The sequence below is a fragment of the Lactuca sativa genome, chromosome 1, assembly GCF_002870075.4.
Source record: "Lactuca sativa cultivar Salinas chromosome 1, Lsat_Salinas_v11, whole genome shotgun sequence".
Classification (NCBI taxonomy): Eukaryota; Viridiplantae; Streptophyta; class Magnoliopsida; order Asterales; family Asteraceae; genus Lactuca; species Lactuca sativa.
This window is the reverse complement of record NC_056623.2, coordinates 187,152,004-187,176,150: the sequence shown is the minus strand read 5'-3', so window position 1 is coordinate 187,176,150 and position 24,147 is coordinate 187,152,004. Positions and strand designations below refer to the sequence as shown.

Sequence of the window (24,147 nt, the reverse complement as noted above, 5' to 3'; positions counted from 1 at the left end):
CTTTTTATTTCTTTTTTGTATTTTTATATTTCTTTTAATACTTTATTAAGTTAAAAAAACAAAAGAATAAGTCCTCTCTCTCTCTCTCTCTCATTTAATCAAACATTCACCAACCCCATCTTCTCCTATAACATGACCATCAGAAACCAATGATATGTTTACCGGAGACACCACCATCGACAACGATTTGGTTGTAGCATCACCGGAGATCGAGATTTAGGTGTAGCACCATTGACGATTTAGTTGTAGAACCACCAAAACCATAAAATTAGGTTGTGATTGTAGATGGTATTGATTTTCTGTATGAGGTTGTAATTGTAGATGGTATTGATTTTCTGTATGAAGTTGTAATTGTAGATGGTATTGATTTTCTTAAGATCTTCATAAAATATTAGAAACAATATGAAGTTTTATGGGTATGTTCTTGATTTTTTGGGACAAACAAACAACTAGAGGTGGGGGAGTTCACCGGAGAAGATGAAATGGTCGGTGTTCCTGGTGGGATTACGAGAGAGAGAGAGAGAGAGAGAGAGAGAGAGAGAGAGAGAGAGAGAGAGAGAGAGAGAGAGAGAGAGAGAGAGAGAGAGAGAGATTTTCTTTATTTTTTAATTATAAAATAATTAAAAATGATATTAAAAAAAGAAAAAAAAATTAAAAGAGAAAACCCGTCTTTTCAGGTTTTCTAAGACCGGAGGGTATGAGAGGGAAGTTTCCTGTGGGCCATACCCCCATTTCCCTCACTTTTCTTTCCCTCACCTAAAACCTAAGGAATGGATGGAAAACCCTTCTCTCATTTTTTTTATTAAATAAAATTAATTCTTTTTTTATGATTTATAATTTTTAAATTAATACTAAACATAAAATTTAATTAAAAATAAAAAGCAATTCCTTAATTAAAATAAAAATTACATTAAACCTAATATTTAAATAAGTAGAAAAATAAAAATAAAAACGCAAAAAAAATATCAAACAACCCACAACATAGAAAACATAATTAATATCCTAATTTTATTTAAACCAAAATACGTCACTCGGAATTATCGTCTTCGTTATCGCCCTCATCGTCCTCGTCATCGCCTTGATTGTCTTCATATTCTCCCCAGCGTCACTCTCGTCGTCGGAATCTTCACTCTCAACGAACATATCAGAATCCTCGTCTGATTCGTCAAACAAATCATCGTGAGAAAACTCTAACGGGGGCTGAATATGAGCCTTATAAATGTGCTCCACCAAATCAACACGAAGGGCGTGATGAATGTTGCGATTATGTACTTCTCTTCTATTCACCCTATACTCTTGTGTACCAACGACTACTCCTTCATCATTTGGCAAAACTTCATTTTCGTTGTACCGACATATCGCTCTTCCTTCGTCTTCAAGAATCATATTATGCAATATGATACATGCATACATTACGTGCTGTAACCTTTTCACCTCATATGACCTTGCCCCGACCGTTAGTACTTGCCAACATCTCTTAAGTACACCAAATGTTCGCTCCACATCCTTCCTAGCCGACTCTTGCGCCTCTTTAAACTTTTTCCTTTTCGGGTCATTAGGACATGTAAACGATTTCACAAAAACAGACAATGCAGGATATATACTATCAGTAAGATAGTATCCACGCTTATATGCAACCCCATTTGCTTGATAAGGTACACCGTGCGACTTTCCAAGGTAGATATCGTTGAATACCGGCGACTGGTCTAGCATATTGATGTCATTGTTTGCACCAGCCGAACCAAAAAATGCATGCCATATCCAAATATCATGTGATGCGATAGCCTCTAGAATGATCGTCGGCTCTTTGTGGTCGCCTCTCATGTACTAACCACGCCATGCGTTGGGGCATAATGACCAACTCCAATGCATGCAATCGATACTACCTAGCATTCCAGGTAATCCATGCTTGCCTTCATGTGCCGTGTACAATTGGTGGATATCGTTGATAGTTGGTTTGCGCAAATATCGTAGCCCATAAACCAAACAGATCGCTTTGCAAAACTTGTACATACAATCCCGCACGGTACGCTCTGACATCCTAAAATACTCGTCCCATTTGTCTGCGTCCATGCCGTATGCTAGCTGACGAATTGCAGACGTGCATTTTTGAATGAGAGAGAAACCTTTTATCCGCCTTGCATCCATTTTCCATTGGAAATATGGAAAGCGACCTTCCAAATCGCCAACAATACGTAAGAATAGTTCATTCCTCATCCGGAACCGACGTCGAAACTTTACAGCGTAGATGGTGTCATCTGCAAAATAATCTTCTATAAGGCGATCGTGTTCGACTTTGTGATTTCTACGCAACCGCGACTTTCTTGGTTTAGATCGTGCACGTGATGTTTCGCCTAGTCAGTTTTGATAGTATGCAACCGTTTTCGCCATGACGGAACCGATAAACTTAGCCTCCTCTACAGCCGTCGAATCGGATGATGACATTTTGAATAATATTTTTTAGAGAGAAATATAGGTTATGGGTTAAAAAAAAGATAGGATGTTATAGTATTTATAGTTTAAGAAAAGGGAAAGAAAAAAAAATTTGTATATAACGGCTATATAGCCGTTTGGAATCAAAAAAAGAAAAAAAAAATTAAACACCCAATCAAGCGAAAAGAGAGAGTGCGGGACTCCCACCCCCACCTCATTCCCGCGTTTCCTTTCCCGTGCCCCCGGTGCGGTGTTTCTCCATGCGGGACGTTTCCCGCGGCCTTCCCCGCTCACCATACCGGCCTAAGGACCAAAACCATGAAAATTTATTAATCTTAAGACCAAAACCATGAAAAATTCCATACAAGTCGAAAACTTTTTGAACCCTATATACAATTTTTGTGAAACTGTAATGACCAATTTGCAGTTTTGTCTTGTTTTAATTTGAAATGTTGCAAACATTATTAAAATGATAACTTCTTAAAGGACTTGCTACGACCTCACGGAGAAAAATAGTTCCCGATCGAGTGTCTTTGACATGTATTACCACATATAAATAGATGTACATTGTTATTTTTATTTTTGAGAAAATTGCAAATATAGATGTACATTGTTATTTCTATTTTTTAGACAATTTCAAAGTTTTTAGTCATTTTAGAGGTTTTTGTTGTAGGTTTTCCTGTCAAAATTGAATCATAACTGAAATGACTAATTCACTTTTTTCAGTTATTCATTTTATAACGTTTTACATTTAATTTATTTATTTAATGTATAAAATAGAAAATTGCCTCATGTCATCCACCTTCATCCTACTTGATTTTGTTTGTCTCTCCCCTACCCAAACACACTCTCACCACCACAACACCACCTCTACGTGGAAACCAAACATTACTAGTGATGTGTAATTTATATCAGTTTTAAATTTATAAATATTATTACTGAAACTATAGACTATTACAAAAGCAAACAAGGGTATCTCATCGTATCGTAGTATAGTTAAGGCAAGAACAAATTGTCGAACTCTTGGGGAAACTTAATTATTGAAAAACCAATTAAAAGAGGATTTTGATTTTAAACCGCAAGCAGTCAATATAAACATCAAATATAGAAAACAAGATTAAAAAGTACTTTCACTTAGATTTGATTTACCCACCCATCATAGTTGATTCATACAAAGTGCAATTAATATTTGATTACAGTTCATTGATTCTTCAATTAGTTAGATCTCTTGGTCTACGGGACGGACGCAGTAAGTGTTGCCGGGATGAATAGGTGTTGTCGATACTTGAAAAATAAGTAAAAAAAAAAAAATCAAAAAATCGAAATTTTTTTCATTACAGCCAGAAAAATTAGAGGTCGCCGGTGCCACACTGGGAACCCTTTAAAACAGTCTCTGTCTTGGTCCAATCGCTAACCCTATCAGATTAATGACTTTAATGAAAATGATCATTTTAACTAGTAATTTGTAATTAAGTTATTTAGTTTATATTATATAGGATTTAATCTGGTAATTAATGGTCATGATAATTAATTATATGCACCAAATGGTCACTAAATGCAACATACACATTAAAGCTTTCTTCTCAATATCATAACCGTAGGAATTGGTTCTTCTCTAGTAATAACTGTCATATGTTGTTGAACAATCAGATTGGTCATCTAGATCATGTAAACTAAGTAATAAGTTATGAGAAACAAACTAAACAAATATGGATCTTTTTATAAAACAAACATAATACTACACTCGTCTCATATTTATTGTCGACTTTTGACTTTTGAATTAACCTTAAATATTTTTTATTTTGATATATAATACTTGATGCAAAATATATGAATGGATTGTTTTTTCATTGTTATAAATATCATCAAGTAATATATAAAACAAATAAAAATATTTAAGGTAAAAGTTGAAGAATAAATACTTCAAAAGTTAAAAGTGATCAATAAATATAGGATAGAAAGAATAAATTAAACTATTCTTAATCCAAATCATAAAATCAACACATGATATTAAAGTTCATTTACATCTAAGCGAAACACAAAGACGTTTAGTCCAGAATCATAAAAACTAAATACAAAGAAATTAAAAAAAAAGTATGCAAAAATAATTAAGCAAACTGAATGATCACCTAATGATTACAACTTATAAATCCTTTGCTTTAGTCTTCAAATTTCCACTCTTCTGACCCTTTCTGAATATTAAATCTAATGATGATCGATTTTCTTAGGTCAAATCGAAAAGACCTATTTATAGAAGTAGTGAAAACCTAACAAGGTATCACTTGTAAATAGGAAAGTTGTGAGACAGCCTATGATTCTTTCGAGGGCTCTTCATTTGACAGGTTAACACGATGCAAATACATAATTGACACATCGTGCTTTATGATTTATAGCTTCTTATCTTAACAAACTCATTCTTAAAAATTTATCCCTAATTTGAGCTCATTTCCGCTCCTTTTCAACATCTTCATGAAATAACTGCACATTTATGTATTTTAAGCAAAATAGGTATCTTTAGCCAAAACTCATCATAAAAATATAACATACAGTACATGATGTAGCCCAAAGTATATATAATTTTAGCCATATCAAAATACCCCATAATTAGACTTTGCTTGTCCCCGAGCAAACTAGAATTAATCTACGAGAAAAATCGTAGTTGTACCTCCATTATTAAATCAAATATATCATTACTCATCAAAGCCACAAAGAATAACTCAAAGCAAAATCGTCAATTATATCTAGATCAATATATTCATTTATTTATCCATTTAACTCTTCAAGATTCAAATACTCCTCATTATCTTTAAGGAATCACCCATAATTCCACTCATTTTTGCATATTCTATAAATATACCTTAAAAAACTATCAAGCCCCAAAATTCATTGCCAAATTTCCAAGTCACATTCCAGGATTATGATTTGTTGGTCTATAGAAACCAAAGTCTCGGCATAATACACTACTTAATTATAGTTAATGATTTTTATTTACAAAATTAAAAAACCAAACATAATAATAGTCCATTCAAAACAAATAATGAAATATATGTTTTATTTATATTGAGAAAAAAATAATGTAATTTAGTTAGAATAAAAAGACTTAGAGTCCCTAAATGGAATGTTTTAAAAAAAATGATCTATCACATAAGACAAATAACTTTTTTTCATTCGATTAGAACTATTCATTTACAATGTTTCCTAATTCCATCATATGAAACTCTACTTAAATGTTTTTTCCATTCCAATAAAATTATCATTAGTCAAACAACAAATTGTTATTAAAAACTAACCCCTGCCACTCGCCGTTATTTGCCTTTGCATGCCTCTCCACAGCTCTATAAAGTCGATCTAAGGCTCTTCATAGCTCTATAAAGTCGATCCAATGTATACAAAATCAATCCATACATACATTGGGCATCTTTATCCTGCAAAAAGAACACAATAAGCTAATAAATTTTGACTTATTAATAAAAAAAATAAACCTTTTACCGGCTCCTGATTAATGCACTTTTGGAATTGCACGATTTTTTTTTCTCAACTTCCACAATTACCGGTCAATCTCTTTGCACTCGAGCAATTTTCCCTTTGCCTTGTACCCTTGTGTCTTGAGACAAAGGAATTACAATATAATTGCGGGCATTTTGGTTTTCCAATAAATGAATAAGTAAATACATAAAATGAATAACATAAGTGAATTCCTTCTACCCACTCCTAGTGAAATTCATTAACACAGAACTTAAAAGACTCTGTCGAAATTGAATTCTATCTATTGAATGGAATCCCAAATTCTAGTTTTGACAATCTTTTTTGGGTCCAACAACCAAATAAGCACTTAATAGTAGTGGTAGACTCATAGATCAAGCTAAACCTTAACTACCAAATTCTATTGCCTCGTTTAGCCTATGTTTTTTCTAGGGCCGGTCCTGGTCATCAACATTATTTTGTGTATAAGAAGGAATTAGAATAAGATCCGATTTGATGTTGAAAATACTGAAACTCTCATTGTATATCACATGACCGGTTCAGTTTTAACAAAAGACAGGGGAGTAAATATCTTACGATTAGAATCTAGATAGGTAGACCAAAAATGTTATAAACACCAAAGTTGTAGGACCAAACATGTAATCTACTCTAAAACATAAAGGATTGTGTCTAGTGTAGTCAGGTTGCACTTGCAGATGGAAATTGCCGGCTCGCTAAGCTTCCAGAGGTAGAGGCAGAGGCAGGGATAACGATGAGGACCATGGAAGGGGTGGTTCTAAAGCTTCCTTCTTTTTCTCAACTCATCTCTCCTAACCATCTCTCCAATCGGACCTCCCTAAACTTCCGTTTCGGTTTCCCCAAATCATCATCATCATCTTCTTCTTCTTCAACAGCTTCTCTTTCGGTTCCAGCTGCCGCACCCGTTTCTCTCGGACACTCGACACGACCCGATTTTGAAATTCTCCACCAGGTACGTAATTCCCCTTCAGCCTTGTGGCTTCTATATCATTCTGGAAAAAATCGACAACTTGTTTTGTGGTAAATTTGCAAGCAACATCATCTTTGATTTGAATTCGTAAAAAGAAATACATTTGTTAAATTAAATGTTGGTTTGTTGGGGGAAAAGAAACTAAACACAAGGTAAAATAAGATAGAACAGATTGATTCATTCTACTGATACATTAATTGAAGGCGAAATGCCTCTTAAACAGGCTACAGGAGTCACTCAAAAACTGGAGTAGTAACTAAAAACCAGGAACAACTTATTGACTGGAATATTTCTCCTTATTCTATGTTGACTAGGTAACCTCAAGACATGTTTAAACGAGTCTTCATTCAAACTTGCAAACTCCTCCTAACTAACTGCAGACACAATCCTTTTGGTCATCAGGTTTGCAATTTGTTCTTCAGTTGTGCAACTCTCATGGCTGTACCATTCCTTTGAATGTGCAGTGCAATTGCTTATCAAATTTTTTGATTCATCAAGCCTTTCCAACTTGGACCTGTCACCCATTTCTTTTAAGCTTTCTTTCAATGTCAGTGTAAGTCATGAACCAGTAACTATCTTCTTCAGCCTACTTTGCTTTGCTTTGCCTCCTCCATTTTTGGTTTATGTCCTTATTTATTCGACAGAATTAATTTACTTCTGCCTCTAAAACCTCCTCTTCCTGAATGTTGATCTCCCCCTTAATCCAAAATGCTTTTTCTTCTTCTTCTTTAGCTACACCTCTGTTGATGTTGATACGAGCCTCATGAATGATACCATAACAGATCCTTGCATGATCATCATCATCATAGTCTCCAACACCAGTTTCCACAAAATCACAAACATCTTGAGACTTGAAAAAGTGTCCTCATTCCTCATCGTATGATTCTCTTTTGAAGATAGGTATATGTGGTTGTGACACGTTGAGAGACCTTCAACTTGCTTCCATGTTTTCACTTTTCACAAAACGAAAGAGTGTTTACATTCAATGGAGTGAGCCATACCACTTTTGTTGGAGAAAAGAAGCTAAACACAAGGTATAATAAGAAAGAAAAGAACAGATTAATTCTACTACTGATACATTCATTGAAGGAGAAAGGCCTCTTAAATAGGCTACAGGAAAATATCTTCCTAACTCAAAAACTGGAGTACTAGCTAAAAACTAGGAGCAACTTATTGACTGAAATATTTCCTTATTCTATGTTGACAAGGTACCTTAAAAAATGTTACATTCGTATTTTCATATCAGTTCTGGTAAATTTGAATTTGAAAGTTCAAGTCTTTCATAACCTGTGGATCTGAGAGAGTAAAAGTAAAACATTGCTGTGCTTTACTTTGGATCCTAAAATTTTGAGTTCAAGTTTATGTTTGGGGTACAAGTTTATTATTGCAAATTTTACATTCGAGGTTTATTTATCAAATTAATTTGAGATTAAGGCCCATACCAATATAACATACCTTGTACTTTGGGAATTGGGAGTTCTACAAACTACAAAGAGGGAATTCTAATTTGTTGCTTAATCAATAATGTTGTTGAAGTTATTATGGATAATCAATAGATTTTAAGAAATCCTTTTGTGTTATGTTATCTTACAGAAAGTAAACAATGGATCAAAACTGGTTTACTTGGACAATGCTGCCACCTCACAGAAGCCTTCTGCTGTAATAGATGCTGTAAACAACTATTACAGATCATACAACTCTAATGTTCATCGTGGAATTCATTTCTTGAGGTAAATTTATTTTATTTATATGCCAATCACCAATTCATGATTTCTTAGATAATCATCTTTAAACACACACACACACACACACACACACACACTTATTCGCTTCTTTAAGGATGCTACTATTTTATTTGAATTGTAGTGCAAGGGCAACAGATGAGTATGAAATGGCAAGGAAAAAGGTGGCAGCATTTATAAACGCATCAGAGTCGAGTGAGATTGTGTTCACTAGAAATGCTACTGAAGCTATTAACCTTGTAGCTTATTCATGGGGCATTTCTAATTTGAAACCAAAAGATGAGGTGTGGTTATAGATTTTGGTATTAAATGTTAGTATACTTTCTTGTGGACAAAATAATGTTATGATACTGAACCTGTACTCTGCTAAGGATTAAATGCTAAAAATATCAATCTACTTTCATTGAATTGTTTATTATAACACCCTACTTTCATTCTTTCAATTACACCATTGCAATTATAAGAAAAAAAAAAAGAAAAATGAAAGTAGAATGTGGTAAACTGGTAATAGAAAGAAATGAAAATAGGATACTATAATAATTAATACACACGTAATTAATTGGAAGCATGGTATTATTTCTTGCATATATCCCCTATGCTAAACTCTTGCATTAATAAATACTTGCAGATTGTTCTCACAATTGCTGAACATCATAGTGCCATTGTTCCTTGGCAACTTTTATCTGAGAGGACAGGTGCAGTATTAAAATTTGTCAGTTTAACAGAAGATGAAGTGCCAGATGTCAAGATGCTACAAGAATTGCTTTCAAAGAAGACAAAATTAGTAGTTGTTCATCATGTTTCAAACATGCTTGGTATGCATTATCCCTACAACTGTATTTTCACACAACAAAAAGATTTTAAATTGTACAAGAGCAAGATTTTAAATTGTACAAGAGCAACTTTAATATCTTCAAGATTCATGTTTATAGCAAGTTGTATACATACACTAGTTTTTCACATAACAAAAGGAGTGACTTTAATATCTATAATAACATTATGTTGTGTGTAGCTTCTGTTCTCCCTATTAAAGATATTGCCCAATGGGCACATGATGTTGGAGCAAGAATATTGGTAGATGCTTGTCAAAGTGTACCACATATGGTGGTTGATGTCCAAAATCTTGGTGTTGATTTTCTTGTTGCTTCTTCTCATAAGGTTAGTTTCTTTTAATAGATATAACTCAATTTTTGTTGGTAGTTTATGAAGTTAAGAGATAAACATGCTTCAGATGTGTGGGCCTACAGGCGTTGGTTTCTTGTATGGGAAAAGTGAGCTTTTGGCATCCATGCCTCCATTCTTAGGTAAGCTTTTAGGACATTATAGAGTCTTCATATTTGGTTTTTATGTATATATAAATTTGGGCGAAAAAACATAACATTTTTTCTTGTTATGAGGAAAGGAAAAATAAAGAAAAACAGAACGTACTTTCATTATTTATTGATTCAGCCACTAAGTTATTAATTTTTTTTATTGTTATAATAAAAGTTAAGTGAATCAATCGATAAAGAAAACAATAGGTCAATGGTTGAATTCGATAAAATGGTAAAAGTATGTTGTGTTTTTTTGTATTTTTCCTTGATTTCAAAACTGGGAACAGGAAAATGATGTAATATACAATAAAAAGTGGTTTAATCACTAAAGAAGATGGTTAAGAATAGAATAGTGAAAGTAAGTTTTGTTTTTTGTATTTTTGACCTGATATAAAAAAAAGTAGATAGGTGGCTAAAATGATATAAAGTAGTTGTGTATTTTGTTGTGATATTAAAAGGAAAAATGGGTTTTCTTAAATTGGTCAAGAAAAGTAAAGAAAATAGTTAAGGGGCCAATTCTGGAAAATGGGAAAAGTACAAGTGCTTTCCTTTTTATTAAATATCTTTGCAGGTGGTGGTGAAATGATTTCTGAAGTTTTCTTGGATCATTCTACTTATGCTGACCCTCCATCCAGGTTAATTAATTAACGTTGATTTTGAATTAAAATTAAATAAATTTAACTTCTGAATTGATATGTATTTTTTTTTTAATTATTATTACTAGATTTGAGGCTGGGACACCTGCAATTGGGGAAGCTATCGGTTTAGGGGCAGCAATTGATTATCTTTCTGAAATTGGCATGCAAAAGATTCATGATTACGAGGTGTCATTCATTTTTCCTATTCCATTATTTCTTAAATTTCTTCATCAATGAGTTTTCATATGACCTTTTTTTTAATGTTATAAATGTTATGAGTTCAATGTCAAGTTTTAACTTTAACCCTACTTAAGCTATACATTGTTTAATTATAATAAATGAATCTTCATTTATAAAAGCACATTAGAACCCAAATAATAAGATTATAATAAAAGAAAATTGATTATCAGGTAGAATTGGGTAATTACCTTTATGAAAACCTTCATACGGTTCCTGGTGTTCGTATCTATGGACCAGCACCTTCACAAACTGTTGAACGTGCGGCTCTTTGTTCCTTCAATGTTGAGGGACTTCATCCCACTGATATTGCCACTTTTCTTGATCAACAGGTATTCAACCAAAATCTTCATTTTATTTTCCATTTTATTTTATCCTCAAAATATCCAATAACATGAAAAGAAAAAAAAAAAATAATAATTTGACAAAACATATTGTACTTGTAGTATATTTGACGTGCATTGGACTATGACCCATGTCAATGGGGCAATAATTATAATTTTTTGTTGTAAATTCCATCATTATCCTTAATCGAATCATAGCCCTAGTATTGTCACTGGACGTGACATGAAAAACTTCTAGGGCTATTTTTGATGCTCAGGATAACAAGGACATTTATGTCTTTTGCACATATTGAAGATCGAGAACGAGTTTCTATCTCAACTTGTTTCACCTTTTTTGATGGGACAACAAGTTGCAAATTTGTGACATTGACAAATACAATGCAACCTCTTTTGTCCTGTTGTGATAAAAGCGGTGTAAAAAGTACAATAAGTAAAAAAGTGATGAATTTAATTTTCAGCATGGAGTAGCTATTAGATCGGGGCACCACTGTGCTCAGCCACTTCATCGGTTCTTGGGGATAAATGCAAGCGCACGAGCCAGCCTTTATTTCTATAATACAAAACAAGATGTTGATGACTTTGTTGGGGCACTTGTTGACACAATTGCTTTCTTCAGCTCCTTCAACTAGATTTTAAATTTCTTACATACGCTTTTATCCTTGGTTTATATTAATATTGAAATCTATAAATTTGTGGTTATATTTTGGTAATCTATTGGACTATACTAGATACCCAAAATTTAATTTATAATCCTTGTTATTTAGAAACTACAATATAAAAAGAAAATAACTGAATGTATATATGATCGTTGTTATTTAGGTAGTACAATAAAAAAACGAATATTGAAATACAAACACTAGAATTCACATATATATATATATATATATATATATATATATATATATATATATATATATATATATATATATATATATATATATATATATATATATATATATATAAGGTTAGGTTTATGTGAGACGATCTAATTTTGTGAGACCGTGAGACGTAATCCTAGCCATTCATTTGGTAGATAAAATAAAAAAATAATTGAAATTTTTTAAATTTTCTTTTTCAAAATTATTTTCGGAATTTATATTTTCCAAAAAAAAAAATACCTAAAAAAATATTTTTTTACATATTCTAGTAGAATAATAAAATATTTTATATATTTAAGAAGTCTATTATAATATTTTAACATTCTAAAAATCACATTAAAATACTTATAGTGTAATATTCTATTAGAATATTTCACGTATTTTTAAAAAAAAACTGTCATTTTTTTTTTAGTTTTTTTAGATAATTAAAGTTCTAAAAATAATAACTAAAAAAATAACTTTTAGATTTTTCCTTTTATTTTGCATTTTAAAATTATTTTTAGATTTGGTCTTACAAAATTAGCATGGTTTCAAATAAACCTGAATATATATATATATATATATATATATATATATATATATATATATATATATATATATATATATATATATATATATATATATATATATTTGCTGACCAATAAGATATACATATTAAGTGTAAGGAAACAACCCAAATTGTAAATGTTGTGATAAAGATAACCTCAAAAACAAAAGATAATAACCTCAAAACTCAAGGAAACAAGGAAACTTTTATTCAAAAGTAGGGCTGACAATTTTCGACACGACACGCGACACGACACGAAATAAATGAGTTTAGGTTGAGTTTTTCAACCCGCTAACCCGCCAACCCGTTTATTAAACGGGTCATATATGAGTTTCTCAAAAATAAACGGGTTGACCCGCCAACCCGTTTATATTCTTAATTAAAAAATTATTTTATTTTTAAATGTATTTATGTATCAAGTATTAATATTTAATAAGTATTATATAATATATACCATTGATTCATAGACCATTTGACTATTTTGATATTTTGACTCGTGGTGGATGATCTAAGGTCATAAGTCGTGACCTATAAAGCTAAGTCTGTAACATGTTTCTATGAATGTTTTTAATTTTCATTTGGATGTTTACGACTTAAATGTCTAAAATTCGGACCCACGAACCCAAATCTAACCCGCGAACCTGCCAACCTGTAAACCCGTATAAATAAATGGGTTGGTGGGTCATATATGGGTTTATGTTCTAAAACCGCCAACCCGTGACCCGCCCACCTGTGACCTGTATATTTAAATGGGTCGTGTTTGGGTTGACATATTTTGACCCGTCAACCCGTGACACGCCAACCCGAACACGACACGATTGCCAGACCTATTCAAAAGATCATAAAGACTCAAATGATTTCAGAGAAACAATCCCAAAGATGGAATGCTTCTTGTCCAAGCTTAAATATTTTGAGAAAACTAAATTTCAAATGCAAAAATGAACATGAAAAGATAAATATTTGCTTAATTAAATATTATTCCTACAACATTCTCTCTCTTCAATCATAACCGCCTCCTCTTCTCCTAGCTAATAAAATGGTATTCTTTTGATTCTTTCTCCTGTATACCTTCCGAACCAGGGTTTTTCAAGAGTGTCTGTGTTGGGCTTGAACTGGATTGGGCCAAGATTAACATTGGTATTTATCCAACAACTCCTGAAGCTACATCATAATCTTTTTCATCTCAGTTGGTTATAATCTTTATGGTGCTTTTTCTATTGGTGTTGTTTTCAGCAATAAGTCTATCCGAAACTCTACTTGTCTATCAGGGGGCAATCTGAGAAGATCTTCGCACTAAGCCAATCCATTTCTAATACTATGTTGAATATGTTTAACTCAATGGGTAATAGTTCTGCGTGAAACTTATTCCCATTCAAATCAATGACGATGTGCTGCATGCATTCGCTAACAAGTGCAAACTTTCCACTATAAACCTCGACTATTAAGGAATTATATAGTCTATTTACAAGCAATGTTAGTCTTTTACAAAATTTATGAGAGATAAGTGATTGTTTGCTCTAGAATCAAATAAAATATTGGCATACAATTCATTCACTAGAAAGATACCTGAAGTGACATATGCTTCTTTCTTTGCTACTTCCAGAGTCACCTGGAATGCTCTCGCCTTTGGCTTTGGCGATACACTTGTCTTTGTAGCCTCCTTCTACTTCGGGCAATCCTTTTGAATATGTTCATCCTCTCAACAGTCATAACACACTCTCTTGTGAATGTGCCTTCATTGGAGTAGTGACCAGTCCTCCCATATTTGTAACATGTCACTTCCTCACTACATCTTCCCAAGTGCTTCTTCTTGCACTTATCACACCATTTCGCTTCCTTGATTTCCCCAAAATTCTTGTCATTGGGGCTAACCATCGAAAATCTGTTTTTCTTATTGGACCTTGATGAACCTTCAAACATCCTCTTTTCTCCTGACTCGGCTCTCTCCATACCCTTCTCTCTTATTTGGGTTTCAACATTCTTAGCTATCCAGATGACAACTTTCAAAGTGGTTGCCAACTTCACCGTTGGACCAAAATCCGCTAGTAGTCCACTAGCAAAACTTGTTAATCTTGGAGAGTTTAGTAGAAACCAAGTAAGGAACTAGCTTCATATTCTATATAAAACTTGCAGCATACTCATTGACGCTCATCTCGCCCTTGTTTAGGCGCTGGAACTCATTGTTGATCTCCAGAAGATCCTGCTCAAAGCAGTACTCTCTTTTCAACTGCACAGGGAAATCTTCCCATGATATCTTATTGGCTTCTCCTTTAGGCATGGTATCAGCCAATAACTTCCACCAACTTAATACTATAGCCTTTTGCTGTCGGACTACATGGACAATCCTCTGTCTATTGTTGCAGTCACAACTCTCATAATACAATCTCCATCTTGGAGATCCAGTCCATGAATTCAACTGATGTTGGGCTTCCAGAAAGCCTTGGCAGCTTGGATGCCAAGAAATACTTGTACTTTCATCCATGTCAGTCATTTCTTCGATCGGGTTGGTTTCTTCTAACCGCACGTGGTTCAACTTGATTAACAGCCTTGCTGTAGTTTCCTTCCTCAGACAATTCTTCATTCAGATTAGGTTGCACAACTGGTGCAATAGATTCATCCATATTCTCCCGTAGGAGTCGTCTAGTCTCTTCCATTTGTTGGTCTAACATGGCTTGCATTAATTCTTGAACTCCTACTATCGTCATAGGTTCAGGTGCAGGCATTCCCGCTGGTGCACGCTCGAGTGCACGAGGCTCAGGCTGCTGGTTTCCATTACTGTTTCCTAGTCCTCTTCGAGATCTAACCATGCCCATCTATACACCAAAACAAGGGTTTAGTGTACCAAGATGTCACAACTAGTATTTTTAGCTAGGAAATTCTATTCTCATGTAAACATCATCGATTGTAAGGCATGCACTCTAAATGAAAATCATACTCTATACTTAATCAAAACCATCCATTTGAATCCAAACTCTTGATCTAAGTTCAAAACCTAATACAATACATCTCATATGGATTGAAAACCCTAGAAATCCCGGTTCAAGTTAATATGGACTAGGATGCTTTTATTGGGCCTAATGGACCAATAAACATTCAATTTGACTACTTTGGGCCTAGAATAGTTCATTTTATCTATAATGGGCCATGTTGGGCCATAAATGATTTCATTAGTCCTAATGGGCCGTAAACCTCTCCCATGGGTTTCATTCGGCCGTGAACCTCCCTAAAGGCCCAATGGGCCGAAAAATATTTTTTTGGGCCTCATGGTTTCGAACTAAGTCAAGGAATGACCCAAACCGTCTCACTTCCTTTTTCTCCTAGCCCATTCTCGGCCCAATTAAAACAAAAAAAAGGAAATGTTGAATAAATTCTAAGCATGACACTTCATATTTGCATGGAGGATATCCATGCAAATTATCCCACAAATATCCATACAACCATCCCATCACACTACTCTCTCCTCCCCTCTCTTCTTCATGTTCTTGACTAAGGCCAAGAACCACCACCACTTCCATTTTTACTTCAAACTCATCTCCAAAGCCTCTCATTTCCATCTAAGTCTTCAAAGAGAAAATCCTCCAAAACATTCCTAAGATCGTATGGGTGTAAGGTGTGCATAAGAGATCTTTTCATCCACGATTACTTCCAACTTCATTCTTATGGTAAGATCATGCAAAATCAAAGTGATTTATCTCATTTTATGGTAGATCCATCCTCATGAACTCATGTTTTCATGACCATACTCTCAAAACTCCTTAGAATTCGAAGATCACCTCTCAAGAACACCTATAGGGCCGAGAACCTTCTCGACCTCCATCAAAGACTGAAAACAACAACCCAAGGTGAGTTCATACCCCTTATTTTCAGTTTTTACTAAGTTTTGGGGGAGAATACAAGTTGTTTTGTGTAGATCTATGTGTATATGCATGACTATGTGTGTTTTTCATGATTTATCTGGTGATTATGTGTTGTTTACTTCATAAATCTAAAAATATGTTAAAAATATGAAGTTTATCACTTAGATCTTCATAAAAACTATGAGAAAGGTATATGTTGTCATGTAAACTTGCAGATCTGAGATTTATACACTCAAAATAACAAAAACAAGTTTTGTGTTCAAAAATCTATAACTTAAACTCAAAAATCAGCTTTTAACAGAAAAGTTTTGGTCTAGTTACGGACTGTTTTGACCACCTTGATGGTAATATTTTTCAAAACTGTTTTACATGCAAAAATTTCAGGTTTATACCTTTAAAATGACTACTCTCACGCGTTCATACGATTTTTCTACAATTTTTGGCGATTTTTACAAAACTGCCTATCATTTCGGGAATGATTTCGGACCAGTCAGTGAAAATGAACATTTTCACATTGGTTTGAGGCCATTAAAAATCTTAATAAAAATTATGAATAAAGTACACTCATTTTCCAAACTCTCAGAGTTTACAGATCCAAATTTCGACTTACGATGATTTTTCTATAATTTTTTCTAAAAGCAGAGACAGAAAGGTCAAAAACAAGGAAATTATTTTTATCATGCTAAAAGCTTTAAAACTAGTCTTAAATGCAAGTTTTGTTCTAAAAAGGGGCCTAAACTATTATTTTTACCAAAAATGGGCCTTAATTGTAAATTTACGGCTTAATGGGCCAATAATGTCATTCTTACAAAAAGTGGGCATTTTATATCATTTAGGTAAATAATTGAGCTAAAACTAGCAATATAATAACAAACGGGCTAATTAGGTCATTCTCATGTTAATTGGGCCTTAGTGGCCCATTAATATGCTTGATAGGTCCTGAATACTATTTATTTGTTTATTGGGCCTCATTGACCCATTAACATGCGCGACGGACCTTTGATACTATTTACGTGCTATTCGGGCCTATAAATACCTTATGTGTGAAATGAGCCCTAGTTATCCTTTTACATATATTTTGGGCCCATGATATATAATATCATTTCTTTCGAGCCTGAAAATGACTTCCGTGTTCAGTGAGACTCAATGGTTCGCAGACATGGTTCATTGGGCCCGGAATGAGTTTTATATGTTTCTCTTCGCGTAGAATTTGATTAAGGATCTAGTGAGACTTGTCGGTTGACACCTATTGAGTGTACGATCGTAGCTTGTAGTTATAACCAGAGTCTTTTGGAGGGAGAGCGAGGGTTTGCGTATAGATCTATACGGGGATGACACCCCACACCTGAGCTGTTCGCTACCATTAGACTACATCAGTCTAGGGTGATGGCAACCTTATTCTATTTTCCGTCGGCGTCCACAAACGCCAAGACAGGCGAAATTGTCATTAATTAGTATGGTTATGACGACTCACTTAGAGGAATTAACATTATGAAATTTACGGGAGACTATTCTTTTTCTTCTTTTACAGGCAACATAGGGTTGTCTGGGGGCATTCTATTTACATTCTCTTCAATCACTTTTAGCATTCTATTAAACAATAACACACATGCATTAATACTAGATCGGACACAAACATAATAAACTGTTTTAAGAAAATGTAAGATTTTCTTGTGACTACAAAGTTATACCAATCATTTTCTCAGACATGCTTATGAACTCACCAACACTTTTATGTTGACCTTTTTAAATTAACTTGTATTCTCAGGAAACCGTTAAAGCAGGTTGGGCAGAACAAACTAATGGATATTTTGTCATATTTTGTTTCATCGTACTTTAACTATTTTGTGTTTGCATCTACATATGTGTTGGGTAGAACATGGGTAGATGAAATAGTTGATATGAGACGAAATGTTAAGAAGTTTTGATGATATTGATGTTCTAGTTAACTAGTGGAATAGAGATGGTGACCACAGACTGTTCTAGACAATTCAATGAAAAAGTTAACAGGTTTGTTCTAGTTAATTTTGAACTCTATGTGTTCACTTGTTGTTATGAATTCATTGTGTTCATTAGGTAATTTTGAACTCTATGTGTTCACTTGGTGTTTTGAACTCAATGTGTTCATTAGGTATTTTCGAACTGTATGTGTTCATTTGGTATTTTGAACTCAATGTGTTCATTAGGTATTTTTGAACTAGATGTGTTCACTTGGTGTTGTTGAATTGAGTGTGTTCATTAGGTATTTTAGAACTAAGTGTTCACCAAATGTTTTGAATTGAGTGTTCACTAGGAGTGTTTGGACTAGGGGTTCATTAAGTAGGTTGAACTAAGTGTTTACCAGTTGTAATTTGAGGACCTTGGCAGTGATGGACTTTGTGTCAATTCCTTAGGTCAATCCTTAGGAATGAACGAGTGAAGGATGATTGATTCTTAGGGTAAATTCTCAAGAAATAAAGAAGATAATGGAGATGGGTAATTGGGTTGATTGTTTGATGATTAAAGATAATAATTATTTTTCGTGGGTTGAAAACGCTATATGCTCACCAGGCTCCCAAGCCTGGCCCACTCAGTTTTCTTCGCATTACAGGTAATGACACAAGAGTACAAGTTGGTAGACTTGATGAGAGATTTGTCACACCCTGGCCGTCGGCGGAAACACCGAGTAGTGTAACGTCATTTTTCGTATCACGGTTATATAACATACATTAAACAATACTAAAGAAAATACATACCTTTATTGATGATTGAAAGTTACATTATTGTTTTCCTAGTATTTATTACATAATATCCGACTATGACATACTTCTTAATAAACATAAATATAATAGTAAAACTTCTCCTGTTCGAATACATACCAGCTTTTCAAGTTCCTGAAAACACATGCATTTTAAAAACACGTCAACATAAAGTTGGTGAGTCCACAGGTTTTGACTCCATAAGATAATACATTGTCACACATTCACAAGTATAGTTTTGAAAGTATCATTTTGACTCTCTAACATTTAGTATGTATATTAGGTATAATAGTATACTTATCAATTAAGTGTTATACCTAAACATTTCTTAATCCTAAGGTATAAGTAGGCGAAAACTTATACTTAACATTAATACTTGTATACGACAAGGTATAATGTTTCTAACAATTTGCTACCATGAGTCTGTAACCGCTGCTATGACATAATACCTCTGATAGAACACACTCATGATTTACCATGAGAAACAACACCGTACGCTTCATCGACGTCGGAACAATAACAAATAAAAGGATAGTTCATCACTTGCTTCTGGTTGACTGTAGCTAATAGTCACAAGTAGGGTGGTCAATCCATATACTAATTATACACGACTTCCTCGCTCACACGGGATTAACGGTTACAGTCCAGAGGATTTCCGCTAAGATCCCCAATCTTAGTTGATGAATACAATTACTCATGTAGATTTTGACGGCTTCCTATAGCTCTAACAACAAAAGCATCTTCATGTCTAAAACCCTAAGTTACTAGACTATGCTTTTAAACATTACTTCTAACTTCATAATATTTAAGCAGTATAACAACTATATCTTGAAGTAAAACCAGGTTTTATATTGACCTAAAACCAATAATAACAACATATAACGTTTCTAGTTTTATCTTGACATAAAACTATCAATAACAATACCAAGTTTCATCTTGACATAAAACTAACAATAACAACATATAACATATCCAATTTTATCTTGACATAAAACTAACAATAACAACATATAATATATCCAGTTTTATCTTGACATAAAACTAATAATAACAACATATAACATATCCAGTTTTATCTTGACATAAAACTATTAATAGCAACATACTATATAACTTAACATTTAGACCTTTCGAATATAACTTCGGTATTATATCGCACGCAACATATATATAGAATCCTACGTATAACTCAAGATCTACATTCATAAATTAACATACTGATAAGTTGATAATAGTTGTATGTATTCAAAATGTTATATTTAGAACAATCATATCCCGGTTATTATAACTATATACTATCATATACACATAATAATAACATATATATATATAATATCTAGCATGTGTTTTCCCCCAAAATATTAGAAAGTGGGGCCGTGAAACTCACCCTAGTAGCGTGATTTTATGTTATCTAAGCAAAACGGTCAGCGTGCGAGATCGTCGGGGCTCGGGATGCAAAATGGCCTCAGCAAAGGAGAGAAAGAGAAGAAGTTTAGGTGTAAGAATGGCTGAAGTCGGACCTGCTATTTATAGTAAGGATTTTACAAACTCATGTCGTGAGTTTCATAAAGCTCACGTCGTGAGTCTTGCATGATCATCCCGTAGTCTTGCCATTTGCGTCCCTAGCTTCGGAAGGTGGCCATTTGACTCCTCACGTCGTGAGATATCTTTGCTCATGTCGTGAGTTTGGATCTGATCCCCTCGCAGCCTCGTCACACACCTTCTAGATTCCGAGATATGGATAAATGACTTCTCACGTCGTGAGCTCATTCAGATTAGGGTTTTTGACAGCTGAATCTTCGGAAGGTCGTGACTTTCACATACGAACTCCATTTTTGACGTTCTTTATATGCACGCATAGGTATTTAAGAGTACTACAACTCTATTTTAGACTTAAATAGGTAATTCTAAGTCTATTTTAAATTCCTCTTATTATATAGATTTATAGTGTTCGGTTTATCATAAGTTCTTCATGCGGAGTCAGATTCAGACGTTTGCTATATTTTTGGAATCGTATGGACGTATACTTTGAGTTGTATCATAAAGAATGTTCATATTTGTATTAGAATTTATCTTGAAATATGTAACACTCGTGTTTCTAGCCTAGGCATTTATATTGAGGTGATAGTCTAGGTTAACCTTTGTAACTCATTTTGAAGAAATGAAAAGGAATTATGTGAATTATGTGTTTTATGTTTAATTATTAGGGTTTAATTAATTAAGAATAAAAATAGGTGTCAAAATTAAAGTGTGAGATAAGCCGATATCTTTACATAAAGTTGTAGTGGTCGAAACAGTGGTCGAAACAAGGATTTCAGGGATATAAAGAATACCAAAATCCGAGTTATAATGAAGGAGTTATGACCTGTCGAAGTTTCGCGACAAAACCGGCATGGTGCTAAATGTTGTAAAAAGTGAGTTTTTGATAAACTAGTTTTTAGCCTTAGTGATCTCAATGAAAGTCGTAGTATTCGTTAAACCAAGAAGTTTGATAAAAAGAACGCCCAAATCTGACTTCGTATGAGGAAGTTATGATTTTTCGAAGTTTCAGCTTAGTAGTAGACAGCTAAAAACTTGAATTTTAGATCGAGTGATTTTTAGCCGACACGACCTAAACGAGAATTGAAGGTCTCATCATTAGTATCACAACGGTAAAAAGTTTGACGAAAACGGACGTCGGATGAAGAAGTTATGAATTTTTTAACGGATTTCCTGTCCCGGTCTGTTAAATATAATAATATAAAACTTATTGTCAAAATTAGCCGACGAAGTCTAAACGGAAGTTGTAGAGCGTAATTTTAGCTACGCGTGCATATAAAGAACGTCAAACACGGAGCTCGTATGCGAAAGTTACGGATTTTAGAAGTTTTGGCGTGAAAATCGAGAAAATTCGCATAGTCACGAGTTGCCACGTCACCCTCGCTGAAAAAGTGCCACGTGTCCGAAATTTGGATGAGTCATCCGAGCTGCTGAGTCATCCGAAGGGGTCCAGTGAGGATCCGAAGCGTGTTGCCTTCCCTCACGTGAACAGTAGCTGCGTGGCAGATTCTGATTTGACCGAAGGGAGGCCCAATCCGAAGCTCGCTGCTGGACCGAGCCTCGCACCGCCTAGCCTCCGAACCTTGCATGTGGACTAGTAGACCGCAGTCCAATCAACAACCGCCACCGAGACCCTCGCACGTGCAGCCATCTGCGCACCTTTGCCTGCAGACCCCACCACCGGAGCCGACTTCGGACCCCTATAAATGCAAGGGGTATGCGAAACTTCTATGTTACTTTTGGAGTTTTGCCATATTTAGCCCCTTTCTTCATATTTTCTTCTTTTTAACATTCCCCAAAGCCCCGGTATCAATTATAAGCCCCGGAATACTCCACGAAGCGCCCGAGAAGCCCGGAAAATTTATCTTTTTGGTTTCGAAGCCCGACCTTTGCATAGCCCGGTTTCTCAATAAAACTCCCGGTTTTATTAGAAACGATCGTTTTAGGAAACGAATTGCTACCCGATTATCATCAAATCATGTGAGTGTATAGTCATTTTCATTTTACACATAGATATGAAGTATTTACCTTATAATACATGCTATGTGTAAATATATTAATTGTTTATTTGAGGTGACTGTTGAGTTGATGTTTTATACAAGTTTTAAATTGTATAAGTATTTTTATCTACAAATATGTTGGGTAGAACATGGGTAGATAGTGATGTGTGATAAAATAAAATTGATGAGAGGCCTCGATGTGTTTTGAGATCCAGTCATCTAGCGGAGTTTGGATGACGACCACGGACTTTCTAGACAAGTCCAGTGGGAAACATTAGCAGGTCCGCAACCTGTAGGTGTTAATGAACTAAGAGTGTTCATTCGCTGTACTCCATCCCCCTCATGGTTGCCTTTAGGACATGAATGGCTGAGGAAACCCCTTAGCAGTAGTGTCCATCCCGATTATATTCTTTAGGTTAGGTCCCTTGTGAAAAGTGTTTAGGGACATAAAGTGAGGATAACGGGAATGTGTAATCAGGGTTATTGTTGATTGGTGAACTTAATAAGTTTATTATTACTGTGGGTTGAAAACCCTATATGCTCACCAGGCTCCCAAGCCTGACCCACTCAGCTTTTTATGTTACAGGTAGTGGACCCTGAGCATAGTCGAAGGACGACGAGAGATTTTTGGATTATAGGCCAGTAGTTGTAAATAACTGTTGAAAGGCTTATAATGTCTTGTTTATGCTTTTGATCTGTATCGAAACATGACATCCCGAGGTTTTGATATATATAGAAAATATATACCTTCTTAATGAAGGGTTTTGATAAACTTTTATCATATGTTATTTGGGGACCAATTCCGCAACATCTTTTGAAAAGATTCCTGTGATTTTATTTTAAAAAAGCATAAATTAAATTGGTCTTTTCTGGTCGAGAAATTAGGGGATGTCACAGTTGGTATCAGAGCATTAGTTTAAGCGAACTAAGAAATTATAGAATTTCTAGACTTAAACTTAGAATGCTAAGTGATGATTATGAGATGAGTGTCTACCATATTTTAGACATGAGCACTAGTTTATTTTAGGAAAGATGCCTAAAATGCCCTTATGTGCTAAATGCTATGTGTTTGCCATGTGTGCCATTAGTTGTTCGGATCTATGGTCTGTTGCCGACCGGATCTGAAAACCTTATATGTATAGGGTTCTAGGCGTATGATTACGAGATTAGAACTAACATGTAAACGTTTCGGAGTGATAAGGGAATTAATATGTCTAACAAGGATAAAGACCTAAATTCGCCTTATTTGGTATATAAATTGTAATGGCAAGAACTCGTAGTGGAGCTGCAAATGCAAACAGAAACAGGGATCAACAGCCTCAACCTCAAGTAGTTGAGCAAGTACCTGTTGTAGGAGCTACACCTGAGCCAATGACGATGGCTGGGGTACATGCAATGATCCAGATGATG

The 24,147-nt window shown here is 34.3% G+C and overlaps 2 protein-coding genes across 2 annotated transcripts; one reads left to right on the top strand and one right to left on the bottom strand.

Annotated features, from left to right (window-relative positions):
- Nucleotides 1-1,008: 1,008 nt before the first annotated feature.
- LOC111891185 (uncharacterized) lies at nt 1,009-1,824 on the bottom strand. Its single transcript, XM_023887262.1, has one exon. The coding sequence runs from the start codon at nt 1,822-1,824 to the stop codon at nt 1,009-1,011; it is 816 nt and encodes a 271-aa protein (XP_023743030.1).
- Nucleotides 1,825-6,597: 4,773 nt separating this feature from the next.
- Nucleotides 6,598-11,928, top strand: LOC111891182 (cysteine desulfurase 1, chloroplastic). Its single transcript, XM_023887259.3, has 10 exons — nt 6,598-6,886; nt 8,498-8,634; nt 8,771-8,930; nt 9,275-9,461; nt 9,659-9,804; nt 9,878-9,950; nt 10,531-10,594; nt 10,684-10,783; nt 11,008-11,166; nt 11,637-11,928. The coding sequence occupies exons 1-10, from the start codon at nt 6,668-6,670 to the stop codon at nt 11,805-11,807; spliced, it is 1,416 nt and encodes a 471-aa protein (XP_023743027.1). The 5' UTR covers nt 6,598-6,667; the 3' UTR covers nt 11,808-11,928.
- Nucleotides 11,929-24,147: the final 12,219 nt, after the last annotated feature.

Excerpts from the sequence above, each read along its gene's own strand:
- LOC111891182 (XM_023887259.3), top strand. The coding sequence starts at position 6,668 with ATGAGGACCATGGAAGGGGTGGTTCTAAAGCTTCCTTCTTTTTCTCAA. Across the intron at positions 9,805-9,877 it reads TTGTTGCTTCTTCTCATAAG|ATGTGTGGGCCTACAGGCGT; the intron begins GTTAGTTTCTTT and ends AACATGCTTCAG. Across the intron at positions 10,595-10,683 it reads TATGCTGACCCTCCATCCAG|ATTTGAGGCTGGGACACCTG; the intron begins GTTAATTAATTA and ends TATTATTACTAG.
- LOC111891185 (XM_023887262.1), bottom strand. The coding sequence starts at position 1,824 with ATGAGAGGCGACCACAAAGAGCCGACGATCATTCTAGAGGCTATCGCA.